Raw genomic sequence first — 15,800 nt, 5'->3', positions numbered from 1 at the left:
CAAGACCATGTCCCGTCAACCCATCTCCCAGAAGCTCCAATCGACACATCCTGATTCAGGCTCAATTGAAATAATCTCGGAAAAGCATCCCGAAAAGGTTTCTCCCCCACCCATCTGTCCCTCCAAAATAGAGTATTATGTCCATTCCCGACCTCTCTCATAACATTCTCCCAAAACCATCCCCCTCCCGAACCACCACTAATGGCAACAATACTCGACCTCTCTCACAGCATTGATGGAAATAGAAGCAATAATTAGATATGTGAGTCATGATCTCATTTAAAATAATTTTTATATAGTTTTTCTTGAAAAAAGTGGGAAAAAAATATCTTATGGAAGCTTCTAATGTCTCTACCTAACTCAATTGAAATAATGTGGGAAAAAAAAAACGACCACCTTTTCTATTTGCTAAAGGGCAACTGTTTTTGGGGATATTTCTTGTTTCAACTCATGCCACTCTCACTTGTCACTTTAGCTTGCACCCATGCATAAACTCTATAATAATAATAATAATAATAATAATAATTCTTTAGTTTTACAAGCAATTGTCACATGCCAAATTAAAGTCAAAGCTTCGAGCTAAAAATAATTGTCAACATGGAAAAATTCCTTTATGTTTTTTTATTTTTCTCTTTATAATTTGTGAAAAATTAGTGATCTTATGAAGTGTTTACTTTGAGTGATAGAATATGATAAATTGATAATCAAGTAATTTGAAGGATTGGCTGATTAATAAAATTAATCAAAAAGTCAAATTATAAAATTGATTAACCTATATTATCTTTACCAAGTAAAAACTAATTTAGAGTTAAAAAGTACCACTTTTAGTTAAATTGAGCTATCATCATATGTTTTCATGAAATAGTTTGACAAGAGTGAAGAGACTTATCATAATTAGGTTAAAAGAGGGGCCAAATCTCATATCATTGTAAGTGACCAGTTTTCATTAAAGTTAAAAATACTATACATGTTTTTTTCCCTTTTCAACATTTCTTTTTCCTTCTTCCTCAGCAATTCAATTCAAATATAACTATAACGTTAATAAAAGTGGCCAATTATTTATGCTATCCATAATGATATTTAATTAATTAAAGATTTGTCTAATTTCTTTTTGAGTTTGATTATTTGAATATCTGATCTCCTCAATATACCCCAAACTCCAAAGTTCACTAATTAAACATCTTTTTTTGGGGGGGTCTATTTAGAAATTAATTTGGCGGTGGAAATAGTCTCTATTTTTTTCAAAAGAAAGAGGACTCGAGACTTTTCAATTTTGTCTCATTTATAATATATTAATATCGTATTAAATTCTAGTACTTTTTAAATTGAAGATTTGTTTTGTGTAGATATTGAAAATTAAGGGTGCGTTTCTTTTTTGTTGTAAATTTATCATGAAAAAATGAGGGATAAACAAAATTTCACCCTTTAAATCCTTTCAATCTTTTCCCTTACTTCCTACTTGACCCTTAATCATTCCTCATTTTCACTACAAATGAAGGATAATATTATCCCTCCAAAAATAGTTTGATAATATTATCCAACATTTGTAATGAAAATGAGGAATAAGAAAGGGTCAAGTAGGAAATGAGGGAAAAGAAAAGAAGAATTTAAAGGGTGAAATTTTGGTTATCCCTCATTTTCTCATGATAATTTTACAACCAAAGAGATAGCACCAAAAGTATTCACATATTTTGTTGGGGCTGGCTAAGGGCGATGGTTAGGTTGGAGTTCTTGAGGCGGCCCTTCCTGCTCTCCCACCTTTTTTTTTTGCTTTTTGCCTTTCAGCTAGATGAGTACTCTTTTTCCTCTGGAAGGATTTTTGCTTGCGGGTTTTTCTCCATGTGGTTTTAATGAGGCTCGGGCCCTTAGTTTGCTTTTTCTTGTGCTTTCAAGGGTTTTATTACATTTTTTCTTTTATTTTTTTATAAAAATCCGTATTTAATAAAAAAAAAAGATATTGAAAATTAGGTATTCAAATATTTTGTGCATTGATTATCTTATAGTCCTTTTTTGCATAATATCTTTCACAATGTTCAAGTGAAAGAGTTTAGTGCCCCAAATTATCAAAATTATAACTGTGTAATTTGTAAGAGTAATGTTAGTAGGGATATTGATAATAAAATATTGATAACATTCAAGCTAACATACAGTGGAAATGAGTAACACACATAAATATTTTTTCACAGCTTATATAAATACAACCCGTGAGTGCCTAAAGGTCAAATTCACTATGATCATCAACATTGCAGAGTACAGAATAAGATCTATCTTGTGATCAACCTTTATAGATTGATTGCCAAATATTAATCCACCTATATATAAACGACACTAGAAATTTTTTTTTTAATAACCTAATGTTAATCAGACAAAAACCAATGTCCTTGAACTTCAACCCTTGCCCTTGACCTCCTGTCAAATACAGAGTGAGACTTTACAGATTGACTGCCTAAGCCTCCTCCGTCAAAGCAAAGCTTGAAGAACCGGTATCACGTTTGCAACAGGAAAATGACAAGTTGGTTGTGAGTTAATGTTAGGTCAGTGAAATTGAACTTCCAAAACGTACAAATGAGAGAGTCTTCTTGCTGATTTAATAGATTGTCAATCGTGATTAGTTTGCACCGCTTCCCACTTCCAGAAGTTTTCTATAACCGCTGCAATCTCTCTCCGAAAACTACTAGTCAACCAGATGTGGATGTTGGTTGAAAAGACCATGGGTCCTGAAAAATAAGAATAAATTGTCCACTATTTTAGACCATGATTAATCACTTCTCCACTTATTAAAAATATGGTCAACCACCACAAAACCTTTATTCCACAACCAAAGAAAAATAAAACGTGAAAGAAATGTAAAGATTAACTATATACAATTACCAATGAAGAGTCAAAGTTCAACTTCAAGACAGACTTCGAAATATTAGCTAATTAGCCTATATAGTTCTCATAAATATTGACAACATAAATATTATCAACATTTAACTCAGTATTGACTCTCACAAAGGAATTCGATAAAATGAAGTTAAAATATCATTTTTTTGTACCTATAGTATTCGTGATGTAGACAATTGTAGCCGTCGTGCCTTTTTTAGAATTCGAATTTTGAAACCTTATTATTTTTTGTAGGACAAAAGAATTGAAAATCTTAGAACACTCCCACCAGAAATCTCAAAATTATGCTCCTATATTTTTCCATAAAGTTTCCCTATTTAATTTTAGGATCTTGATTTTATAAATGCATACACCAGATTTCTTATTTTCTACATAAAAACAATAATTATGTGTGAGCCCTACTAATTATAAGCTTAAAATAATTTAGGGTGGGTGTAAATTTAAGATTGAATTTAGGTAGGTGTAAAATTTTTTGTGGGCCCCGTCCAATTTAGGGGATCTGTTGAATGCATTTTTTTTGTCTCATTTTCAATTATTTTAGCATAAATTTAGAGTTAGTGATGCATTTAGGTGATCTGCTGTGAGTGCTCTTAAGTAATTTTGATGAACCGCAATAAAAAATGTCTTACATTATTATTGCACAGTAAATAATTTTTTTAAAATGAGATTCTACATTATTATTGACGAATATTAAATTATTGAATTTTTCACTTGTACCAAAATTTAATGGTTGAATTATTTTTTTTAATAAATATATTAACATTATTAAATAAAAAAATTAAAGGACGCGCCACATGGTTCTCAAACCCAAGACCTTTGACATTATGCATTAACCACTTACCGTTTGGCCAACACACACACTAATGGTTGAATTCTTTATTTAACTATAGACACGTCCTTTCCTCTTTTTCCTTTTTAAATATTCCTACGCAAATTTAATAATCTTTAATAAATTCTGAGATACTATAACACAAAAAAAGGGCTAAGTATCAAATCCCCTCCCCCCAACGTTGGGGCCCCTATCGCGTATAGGACCCTATAGTCAGGGTAAGCGCTGTTTACTATCTCAACGTGGCAAAATCGAACCAATTCCCTCCCCCCCCCGCGTTTTAACGGTGCTTAACACCGTTAGTTTTTTTTATTTTTTTTAATTCTTAATTAACATGGGCTCCACTCCAAAGGCTAAATAATAAAAAGAAAATTAAAAAAATTCACAAACCACCGTGCACTGCCGTCCCTCTCCCGCCGCCGTCTCACCACCTCTCAATCCTCCAATACGCCATTTCCTTCCTCCATTCAACCGCCAACCACAACACCCTTTCCTCATCTACGCCGCCACCTCACCTACTCCACCTTCCTCCGCCACATCGCCTCCCTCTCCGCCTCCGTGAAATCCCTGATCTCCTATAACGACGTCGCATTCATCCTCTCCCAGGCCTCCCTCTTCATCCTCGTTCTCTACTTGTCTCTCCTCTTTCTAGGAGTCGTCGTCTCCCCCTCCAACCCGCCGACTTTGCACACCAAATCTGCATCAGAACAGAGGTGGATCGATGGGGTTGCAGATTCTGGTGGGTTTTCGTGGAGGGGTTTTTCAGGAGAAACACTCTGAATTTCTATAAATTGAAGGGGGTTTTTTTTTTTCGAAGAAAGGAAATCGATTCAGAAATGCTTTGAATTTGTAGAAATTTGGAGAAAGCAAATCGATTCTTTTTTTCTTTCTTTCAAAAAGGGATTTTTGTGGAGGAACACTATGAATTTGTAGAAATTGAAGGAATCGATTTACAGGAGAGGAATTTGAATTTTGAATTGATTGTGTTTGTGTTATGCCTTTTCTGTGAATAAGTATGAGGATTGGACGACAATGCTGAACTTGAGGTTCTGGGACGGAGGCGGGAGAGGGATGGCGGTGTGTGCTGAGACGGTGGTGGTTTGTGTGCTAAGATGGCGGCGGGAGAGGGATGACGGTGGACGGTGGTTTGTGTGCTGAGACGGCGGCGGGAGAGGGACGACAGTGCACGATGGTTTGTGAATTTTTTTTATTATTTAGCCTTTGGAGTGGAGCCCATCTTAATTAAAAATTAAAAAAAATTAAAAAAACTAACGGTGTTAAGCACCGTTAAAACGCGGGGGGGGGGGGGGGGGATTGGTTCGATTTTGCCACGTTGAGGTAGTAATCAGCGCTTACCCTGACTATAGAGTCCTATACGCGATAGGGGCCCCAACGTTGGGGGATTTGGTACTTAACCAAAAAAAAATGAAACAAAAATCTACATTTCAGCAGTGTTCATTAATTATTATGAACATATGCACATTTGAACAACTAGCAAAAAAAGTAGTAATTTTTTTTCGGTTTAATCCACACCAAAATGCATACAAATAGTATCAAAGAACTAAAAAGCTAAAGCACAGTATTTCACAAACCTACTATTTGAATTTCTATTAATTTTGTAAAGCTGCATTATTAAAACGATTAAATATTTAGGTGGAAGAGTTGAGTACTACTATATATATAAAAAGCGGTTTGACCTAATCTCATAACTGATTTAGGTATACCATAAATGAAGTGATATCAAAATCAAACTTAAATAGGACAAGATAAATATGATGACACTACCAAATTAAAATATCACATATATATATAATGTGTGCGTGGAAAAATATTGTATATACGTCTGTATATATTAAATATGATAAAGTAGTGGTGGTGATTATATATAAATATATTGATAGGTAGGTAGATCACGGCTAAAAAGAACATATAGTAAGTTAGAAGTTGGTAGAGAGATGGTGTAATTTATATGGACTAACCATTTTTATCTTATGACTACTCTATTAATTAACTTTATTTTATTTTATGTAAGTGTTTGTGGTCATTGTACACAATAATAGATATACATGATAATTTATACTTTCTTAAATTTTAAAAAAGAATCATGACACGAGATGATATATATCAAACATTAACTTATTCCACATAGTTTTCTATTGTTTGTACACATATTAAGAATTAAATATTTAATTATTTAAATAAAAGGAAGAAAGATTGCCAATTTTGAGTAGGAGTATGCGAAAGAAATAAACTTAAATAAAATATTTTCTTGAAAGGAAAATATAATAAAATAACATGAGTGATTTTTTAACAGTAAAATATTGGATCCAACAATTTAAACTCCGTTAATTTAATTACCTCCAAACTCGTGATTAAAAATTACTAATTAATCTACCTCAAAACTTATGATTAATTACTAAATAAGAACTAATTATGTTAGTTACGTTTCTAATTATTTTGATTAGGGCCATTAAACCAAATTTAATGTATCAGTGTGCTAAATTATTATAATTATTGAGTATTAAATTATTTATATTTATTATGTAGGAAGAGATAGGTTACCCACCTCTTGATTTTCTTTTCTTCTCATCCTCTCACTGCTTATCCATTTTCTTTCATTCATTCATATCTTCTGATAAAGAAGACAAACTGGGAAAAAAGGGAAATCTAAAATTAGTAAAAAGAGGCAAAATAAAAACAATAATTATGGAAAAAAGAAATCGATGAAACTGAAAAATAGTCTTTATTTGAGGTCTTTCAATGCTCCATGTCACATGATTCATCATATATTCCATTTAAAAAGATACCAATTTGCACCAAAGTAATTAGATAAGGATGAAAAGCAACTCTACAAATTTTATATAATAAAAAGAGTCACCTTTTCATACAATATATGTATCCAAAAGATCAACTATCCGTTTTTTTATTAACTATAATAAACATTATATTCTATTTGTCCAAACTCCATAAAAATATATACTAAAAGAATTTGAGAAGCAAAATTTAAAATTTAATGAAATTTTGGACCACTATATATGTACTAGTTCGTGTAAGTAAGTCCCTATGCAGCAGAGCTTTAAAGTAGTTAGCTACCACAAGTACAAAAAATAAAGCTATTATTTTGAAACATTTCAATTAAATTCACACGCGATGAGGTTTATCTAGATCGTATAGCACGTGCGAATTGCTAAATCTATGAAACGTCGGAAATTAAAAACAATATCATTCTAAAGCATACCTCGATAGTAATTATATGAAATTATGAATCTTCTTCAAATTAGAGACAAATATAATTATTCAGAACACACCCTAAAATAATATTTTTGAAGGAAGAAAAGAAAACTACGAAACGTTGAGAATTTTAAATCACTTCATCAAAATCGCATAGGGCGATGACATCCATCTAAAATATATCTCAACAGTAATTATGAATTTCGTCGAATTCAAGACAACATAATTTATTCAGAACACACTCTAAAACAAAGGAAGGTCGAAATTTTGGAGGAAGAAATATGAATTTGAATAAATAATTTGTCATACTCTACTATATTAATGTTAATCATGTGATAAAAATATGACTTGTACAATATTGAAGAGAAATTTCAGAGAAGAATAATCCCAACTAATATACCAATTAACACCACCTCTCTCTCTCTCATCAAAATTAATTTCTACTATATTTCATGAATTAATCTTAATTCTTACACATCCCAAAAAAAAAAACACTAAATTTATCCCAGATCAAATATTTGTGCCACGTACCTTTCCAAAAAAAAAAAAAAAACGAAAAAATTTGTGCCACGTCATTTCATCTCCAAACTCCTATAATCTAAAACTCCAGCCTTTCAAGCCCAGAAAATCATACCCAGAATTATAACTGCTGCTGCCATTAATATTAATATTAATATTATTATTATTATCAGTGCCGCAGCTGCAATCTTTGGTCTTGTGAATCCCCATGGTACTACACGCGAAGCACAACGTACCACTCTCAGTCTGAATATTCTGCTGATACGGCGGGCTGATTCTGAGCTCAAGATTCAAATCCGGGCACTTCTCTCTCTTCACCGGCGGCGGGCTGCACTCCCTCTCTCTCATCACCGCTTCCTCCTTAGGCGAGAACGAGATCGTCTTCGCCTCCGGCGGCTCGTTCACCGCCCGGTGAGTTGCCGGGTCGATGCCGCGGCTCAGAAGCTTCCGCCGTATATGCGTGTTCCAATAGTTCTTGATCTCGTTGTCTGTCCTTCCCGGCAATCTTCCCGCTATAAGCGACCACCTAAAATAATACCAAATATTTTTTTTAATTATATTTCTTCTTAAGTTATCAAAAATTAAAAATTATAAAGATATTTAAGGTAATTTTTAATTTTATTTTTAAATATTAGTAGAGGGTTCACCTTGAAAGATAATCGAGCAGCTCACTGTTAGCTAATTTTGTTATTTTCATTTTAATTCGTATAATGACATTTGGATATTATTAATTCATCGTGATATGGAATAATATTCTCGATTTTACTTAAAAAAAAAAAAAAAAATCCCTCCCCGTCCTTATTGGAACGGGGAGGAAACGATTTTTTTTTTTTGATAATAATGAGACACAAAGTGAGACATGAAAAGTGAGGAAGAGATAGAGAGACATACTTGTTGCCTAAGAGGCTGTGGAGTTTGATGATGAGCTCGTCTTCGTCCTCGGTGAAGTTGCCGCGCTTGAGGTCGGGGCGGAGGTAGTTGATCCAGCGGAGGCGGCAGCTCTTGCCGCAGCGGAGGAGGCCGGCGGCCTTGGGGAGGGAGCGCCAGCAGCCCTCCCCGTGGGCGCGGATGTAGGCGATCAGCCGGTCGTCCTCCTCCTTAGTCCATGCGCCTTTGTTAGTGTGAGCTTTCTCACAGCAGGGAGATCGTCCCATTTTTTATTTTTTATTTTTTATTTTAAAATTATTTGAGGGAAAGGGAGAAGAAAGAATGATATTGTTGTGTGTTTTATTTTTTAGGATTGTTTTTGGAAGATGAGATGGATTTGGGTGGAGTTTGATGGTGGGAAAGGGAGTGTAGGTTTTGGTGATTCTTGAATCTTGAAGATCAGCAGCAGCCCCTTCATGGACTTGATGGGGAGTTGTGTGTGTGTGTATATATAGAGACACACACTCTTACACACATATAGATACAGGGTTTTGACTCTATATGTGGGGTTGGGGTGGGGGGGGAGGGGGTAATTTCTTCTAGATGTGAGTTGGTGAGACAGGTTTGAGAGAGTGGCTGGTAGCATATATCTCTTGATGATTATTAGCATCATCATCATCATATACTATACTCCGATTTCTTTCTCTATTGCAAATCATCGCTTCATTCACTGGTCTGTATACTTCTCACAATTCTCATGATAAAATAAATTATTTGAATCATGTATATATGTTTGATGATGTTATTTTATAGTTTTAGGGTTTTTTTTATTATGTTTGATGAATTTATATATTAATGTATTATATTTATATATATGTATATATATGTGTGTGGTGTATATATATTAGGTGAAAGTGACATAATATATAGGTGAGCTTTCAGGTAGGTGTAAAGTAAGGTAATAAATTAAAAGCAGGAAAGTGTGTGTGATATGGTGTGTTGTTGCCTTATTTCATCCAAACTCTGAACCAACCATTATTAATAAATTCATCTAACAAATTCAAAAAAAAAATAAAAAAAAATCATCTAACATTCACTACATAAATTTGGGAATCCCAATTTTTGTGTCATCATGTTGTTGGAACTAATTACCACACACCATAATGGTTTCTGGTGAGGTCTCAAAATTAATTTTAACACGACTGATATTTATTTTATGATAATAATATTTGGACAAAATTTGTTCGTTAAATACTTTAAAATTTGATTTATTTAAAAGTTAGGGATTTAGTTAGTTTTGTTGTTTTCTACACATCTTAGATTTTTTGTAAAATTTTAATAATTTTTTTAATTTTCGTTATTTTTTTTGTAGTTTTTATACTTTAAAAATAATAAAAATTAAAAAGGTTATTAAAAATTACAAAAAAAAGACTACAATGTGGAGAAAATAATAAAATAAATTAAATTCTTTTTTATTTTGAATAAAAAAATTTAAATAAATTTATTTTTTTAAGTAATTAACTATATTTTGTCCAAATTAATAGCATTATTGTTGTTTTGTTTTGTTTTGTTTGATATTTGAAAAGTGTTGGTAGAATTTGAATTGAATTTATAGGCTTCCGAGTTTTCCAATGGGGTATGGTATGGTCTATTCCATACTATTATTTTTATTAAAATACATTTTATTTCCAAAAAAAAAGATATAGCGACAAAATCCGGAAGCCATTGAAACTAAAATAAAGGGATTACTTTAATCAACTTTTTTCTGAACTGTGAAACTAGATCAAGTCCACAAATATGCTATATGCAGAGCAACAAATTAAAGTGATTCCCACAATAAATCCAAAAATGTCAAAATTAAGTGGGACTACATGTTTGTTCCTTGTGTGTGTATGTGATTAGAAATATATGATTATGTAATTAAGTTAGTTGTGGGTTGGGATTATTTATTTTAGGAAATGGGTAAATTGCTTTTGCCTTACTCATGAGCATCATAGATGGTGTAGGTTGTTGTACTTTATATTCTATTGGTGCATGTAGATTGTTGTTATTGTGGGGGCTTCTAGAAGGATTAATTTGGGGTTGGGTGCAAGCCAGAATGACATAGCAACAAGTGAAATATTGATGTGGTTGAGACTTGTAATATGGGCTTTGTTTCACCTTCCACTCCTCTCTCTCCCTCTCTTGTGCTGCAAGTTTAGGCATTGAAAGTGTAGGGTTAGGTTTAGGGTTAGGGTTTGGGAGGGTTGGGTTCATCTCTTTTTTATTTGTGAAAATATATATAGGTTGAAAGTTAGATCATCAAACTTTGAGAAATAAGGTTTGAGATTGAGTTTTACTATACATTTTTAAGGTTATTATGATAGATATAATAAGAGTTGGTAGTATAATTATAATGTTGATGCCATTTAAAGTATCACAAGATAAATAGGCTAGATTAAGATAATTAGGACAAAATAAAACTTTATTCTTTTTTTTATAATTAAATAAGTAAATAAAGAAAGGGTTAAGGTGCAGATAAGCCCCTCAAGTATAAGCCTCTATAGCGTATCACTTCTCTTACTCACTGTGTGTGCAAATTAGCCCCTAAACTTCAAAAAATTGCACATTTAAGCCCCTCTGACCTAACTCCGTCAGTCAACGTTAGTCAATTCTTTTATTTTTTTTAATTTGAAAACTGGGGCCCACCTCTAATATTTAAAATAACTAGCGATCTTTCTCCCCCTTTTCTACCTGTACATTTGCATCCACAATCCAACAAAAGAAGATTAGAATCCCATCAAATGCACTAACAGTGGAACGATCACAGATCCTCTTCGATTCGTTTTCATTTATGCTCAACAATGGAACCCATTGGAAGTATTCTTTCCCTCATTGACTCCCAGTTTGTCAATGATATCTTTGTAAGAAAAAACTAATTGCAGTTTCAAACACATCTTGATGTCTCATGCCTGTGTATTACTGTAAAAAAAAAAATTAAAATCCCCAAAAATGCATTCATATCGAGAATATGAGAATAGGATAGGAGTAGTTGCGCCGTGAAATTGCCCGCAAACTTTCTTCGGATTTTTTTATTTGAGTTCTGCTCAATAATAATTCTAGAGCTGTTGGAATCAACCATCACCACAGCCAATCGATGGTGAAGTTTGACTGGGTGTGGTGGCCAACGGCCGGTGTTGAGAAGCGTGACTAGGCATCGACGCATCGACCTAGAGAGTTGGTGGTGCGGAGAGAAAGCTTTGAGATTCATCTCTTCACAGCAGCTCCAGCGAAAATTGACTCTCTATCAAGCCCTAACACCTTGAATTCGAGCGAGAATCATCTCCCACCCACCCATGACTGCAGCTGAATCCACCATTTCTAGAATTGGATTCCTTCTATGTAAACGCAAGAATCTCCGAGAATCCAAGGAGAACTGATTTTGCGGCAAATCTACTTAGGATTGCTACGAGGGAGAAGGACGATCTGTGTTGGGGGTTTCCATTTTTTTTGGGAGGGGGGGGGGATACAGCTGGGGAACTATCAGAAACTATTATGGACTGAGAGAATGGTGGCAGATGGCTGGGTTTAGGTCTGGGGACGATTTCAGGATGAAATTCATGCACCCAACTCAAATGGGGGATTAATCTGGACTGGATTTTGATTCTCCGATCGGCCTCGAGTTGAAAATTCCCTTTGTTGAAGATTGCTATGGCCGGATATGGCGATCGTCGGACATGACAAGCCGTCGGCGTTTAAAAAAATGACTAACGTTGACTGACGGCGTTAGGTCAGAGGGGCTTAAATGTGCAATTTTTTGAAGTTTATGGGCTAATTTTCACACATAGTGAGTAAAAGGAGTGATATGCTATAGGGGCTTATACTTGAGGGGCCTATTTGCACCTTAACCCATAAAGAAATTCAAAGACCGCGCGCGCGACGGATGACTCAAACCCAGGACCTTAGGTCTTGAGCATTAACCTCCTACCGCTAAGCCAACACATGCACACAAATAAAACTTTATTTATGTATATAGAAAGTGGATCATATGAAAAAATTCTTAGTGTATATATGTAGGAATTAGGAACTTATATGCACTACTAATTAATGTTTGTATGATCTACGGCTGTAATGAAAAGAATTGTAATTGTAATACATAAAACAAATTACTCCCTCCGTTCCACGAATCTTGACACGTTTGGATTCGGCACGGGAATTAAGGAGTTGTAGATTAGTGTTTTAAGTGTGTAGTTAATAAAATATAAAAGTGATAAAGTAGGAGAGAGAATGTAATAAAAGTGATAAAGTAGGAAAGAGAGAGTAATAAAAATGATAAAGTATGAGAGAGAATGTAATAATTATTACCCAAAATGGAAACGTGTCAAGATTCGTGGGACGACCCAAAAAGAAAAATGTGTCAAGATTCATGAGACGGGGGAGTATAATCTAGAAGCTTTATTGAATATATAAAAGCAATATTTATATTTAAAAAAAACATTACTAGTATATATATGTAAAAAAAAATATAATTTCTAATTTCAACGGGAGGAAGAGTTTATAGCATAATTGATCACCGTATATATATGGTTTAATTAATAATTCAAAAAGGTATAATTTTATAGTAGGATTGAGATTGGAATAGCCATGACCAATGTCGGGTAGCGAGTTGTGCATAAGGTAATAGATTTGTTTACCATCGAGTAGAATTCAAGTATAATTTACACTCACAAACTTTTATATATCACATATATATTTAAAACAAGAGAAATGTTGTGCTACACAATTTATGTAAGCGTCTTATGGTGAACACCGCTCACATTTAGCCCACGTTAGTATTATATATATTTTTTATTTTATATATTTATTGTTATTCTACAATATTTTATAAATTGTTACTAATATTATTAATTTTATAAATTACATAAAAATCAAATTTCGATTTGTTCATTTTGCCTTTAACTTCAAATAATTAATAAAAAAGTAAATTGAGCTTTTACTTTTATGTAATTATAAAATTAATAATTTAATAATAATTTATGAGGTACTTTTATAATCAAAATAAAAAGGATAAAATTAATATAAGGGATGCTCGCGTAAGTTACGTAGTACTCTCTCCGTCCCATGAAGCATGATCCATTTATTTTCGGCACGGGAATTAAGAAATTGGTATTTTGTGTGTTAAATGTGGTAGGTGAAAAAGTGAAAAGGTGAATAAAATATAAATTTTTTGCTATTTTTAGAAATAGGTCAAGCTTCGTGGGACAAACTAAAAAGGAAATGGGGTCATGTTTCGTGGGACGAAGGGAGTATAACATTTTTCTCTAAACTTAATATTAATCGGTGATGAATCTAGTTTGTTTGCTTTACCAAAATCTTATTATACAGAATATGTGATTCCGAATAACAATCCTCACATATTTGTTTGACGTGTACTTAATTTGCCTACTGCCCTATAGATATATCCATACTTCTTTTTTGTGATTTCTATGTTTAATTATATAAAGGGGTATAATCAGGTAGAAACTTTTATTGTCACAGTTTGTGAAAACTAAACTTGGATTATACAATAATCGATTATCTAAATTGATTTTTTACATAATACTTGTATATATATGTTGACATAATCATTGGAGTGAATTAATTGGAATACGTGGCTGCTACAACCAAATAAAGGAGTTTGGTCGACTGAGCTATCCCATTGTATGTAAGTGTTTCAGTTATTTGTTAAAAGAGAATACCCAATTTACACTTTCATGAATTGCTATAAGAACGAATATAAACACAATTTATCCAATGAAATTTAAACTTGAACAACCACTTACTCTAATACTAAACAATATCCTTTATGCAATAAATATGGGGAAAAGATTTAAAAAGGAAGGAAAAAAGTGAAAATTGAACACATAACATCACACATAAATAGCACTTGTCACCCACCATCACATGATTTTCTCCTCCCCTAACCCGAAAATAACATCGAAAACAACGTGTGCCCGTCAATCACAATCCTTAAATCTGCCCATCAATTTGGTATTTGTTATTTATATTGTGTGTGTTAGAGAGAGAGAGAGAGAGAGAGAGAGAGAGAGATGTCCATTTATGTAATTTCATTGTCTTAATTCTTTAACCTACCTATTTAATCTTTTCCCCTTCCAAAAATTGGCTCCACCATTGATGTTGAATAATGGGCACCGTTAGTGATTTTAGTTCCACAAGACTATTATCTCTTCTTATAAAAAAAAGAATAAATAAATAAGATAAAACCCTCATAATTTTATTTATTTTATTTTTTTGGTGGGTGAGAGAAAAATCCACAGCTTATCCAATATCCAATTTAATAAATTAAAACATAAAAGAGTTAATTGTATATAAATGGCTCAACTTTTAATAAATTCTCGTTTTGTACACAAATTTTAAAATCTGTATTAAAATTACTCAAATATAATTTTTTTTTCTCATTTTTCATACTCGTCAATTTCCGACCAAATTTTGTGCCTAAAACGAAGTCGATACAACGTTGGTTCTATTTTTTCACATTATCATATTTATGTCATGTCACCACATTGGAAAATGAGAAAAAAAAATTGAGTAATTTTAATATATATTTTAAAGTTTACCCTATAAAAAATTACTTATTTTCCTAATTAATAACTCAAACACACGCATAAACACAGAAATGTTTTCCACTCTGAATTTCCTAGCATATATTTTCAACTATTAACACACACATAGTGATGGGATAAGTGGAAAGGAAAACCATACTCCCTCCGTCCCATTATAAATGTCTCACTTTCTATAATGAGATGTCTCATTACAAATGTCTCATTCTTTTTTTGATAATATATTCTCTCTCTACACCTAATATTTAAATAATTTCCATCAACTCACTTTATCTAATTTCTACATATTTCTTAATCTCTGTGTTCAAAAGTAAATGAGACATTTGTAATGAAACGGAGAGAGTAATTGAAAAGACCTCGTAACCTCACCCACAACGAACTCGAGGGCATTTAATAGTTTGCCCTCCATCACTTTCCCACCTCCATTAAACTTGGATTGGCACTTGTCATACCAATCAAGTTAGGTTGGATCAATTCTTAGGCTGTGGGGTTGTACAATATTCCAATCTATCCCAACTTACACCCCTCCCAATCACACACACAAACATAGTAAGGGGAAATAACACAAAAAAGGGCCCAAGTATTCCAAAACTTTTCCAAGATTGGTTAAGGAAATTGAGGGAAAATTAGGCCAATAATCTTGAATGGTTAAGGCGACAGTTAAAAAAGAGCTCGTGAACATCATGTGTTTAGGTACACAACAAGACTCGTGGGGTTGTCCTAAACAAACAAAAGTGTGTCTTACCAACCTCTTTTGGTCCTTTTCAGTTCACCATGTGAGGCCTCACCTGTGTCATTTTGGGTGGGGAATTTAGCTTCATAAACCTAATGTTAATACGATTAATTTTTTAAGAGTGATGATGTGCACC

General features: G+C 33.1%; 1 protein-coding gene across 1 annotated transcript; it reads right to left on the bottom strand.

Annotated features, from left to right (window-relative positions):
• Positions 1-7,232: 7,232 nt before the first annotated feature.
• LOC130989315 (MYB-like transcription factor 4) lies at positions 7,233-9,037 on the bottom strand. The gene is made up of 2 exons (XM_057913276.1): positions 8,357-9,037; positions 7,233-7,991 (listed from the first exon to the last, which is right to left on the bottom strand). Exons 1-2 carry the CDS (start codon positions 8,617-8,619, stop codon positions 7,538-7,540), a joined length of 717 nt encoding a protein of 238 aa, XP_057769259.1. The 5' UTR covers positions 8,620-9,037; the 3' UTR covers positions 7,233-7,537.
• Positions 9,038-15,800: the final 6,763 nt, after the last annotated feature.

This window comes from Salvia miltiorrhiza, chromosome 6, assembly GCF_028751815.1.
Source record: "Salvia miltiorrhiza cultivar Shanhuang (shh) chromosome 6, IMPLAD_Smil_shh, whole genome shotgun sequence".
Lineage (NCBI taxonomy): Eukaryota > Viridiplantae > Streptophyta > Magnoliopsida > Lamiales > Lamiaceae > Salvia > Salvia miltiorrhiza.
This window is presented reverse-complemented; position numbering and strand designations above follow the sequence as displayed.

What these genes read in the sequence shown, in the direction of transcription:
- LOC130989315 (XM_057913276.1), bottom strand. Translation starts at nt 8,619, where the DNA reads ATGGGACGATCTCCCTGCTGTGAGAAAGCTCACACTAACAAAGGCGCA. An exon ending in CACAGCCTCTTAGGCAACAA is followed by an intron (nt 7,992 to 8,356) that starts GTATGTCTCTCT and finishes GTATTATTTTAG; the next exon opens with GTGGTCGCTTATAGCGGGAA.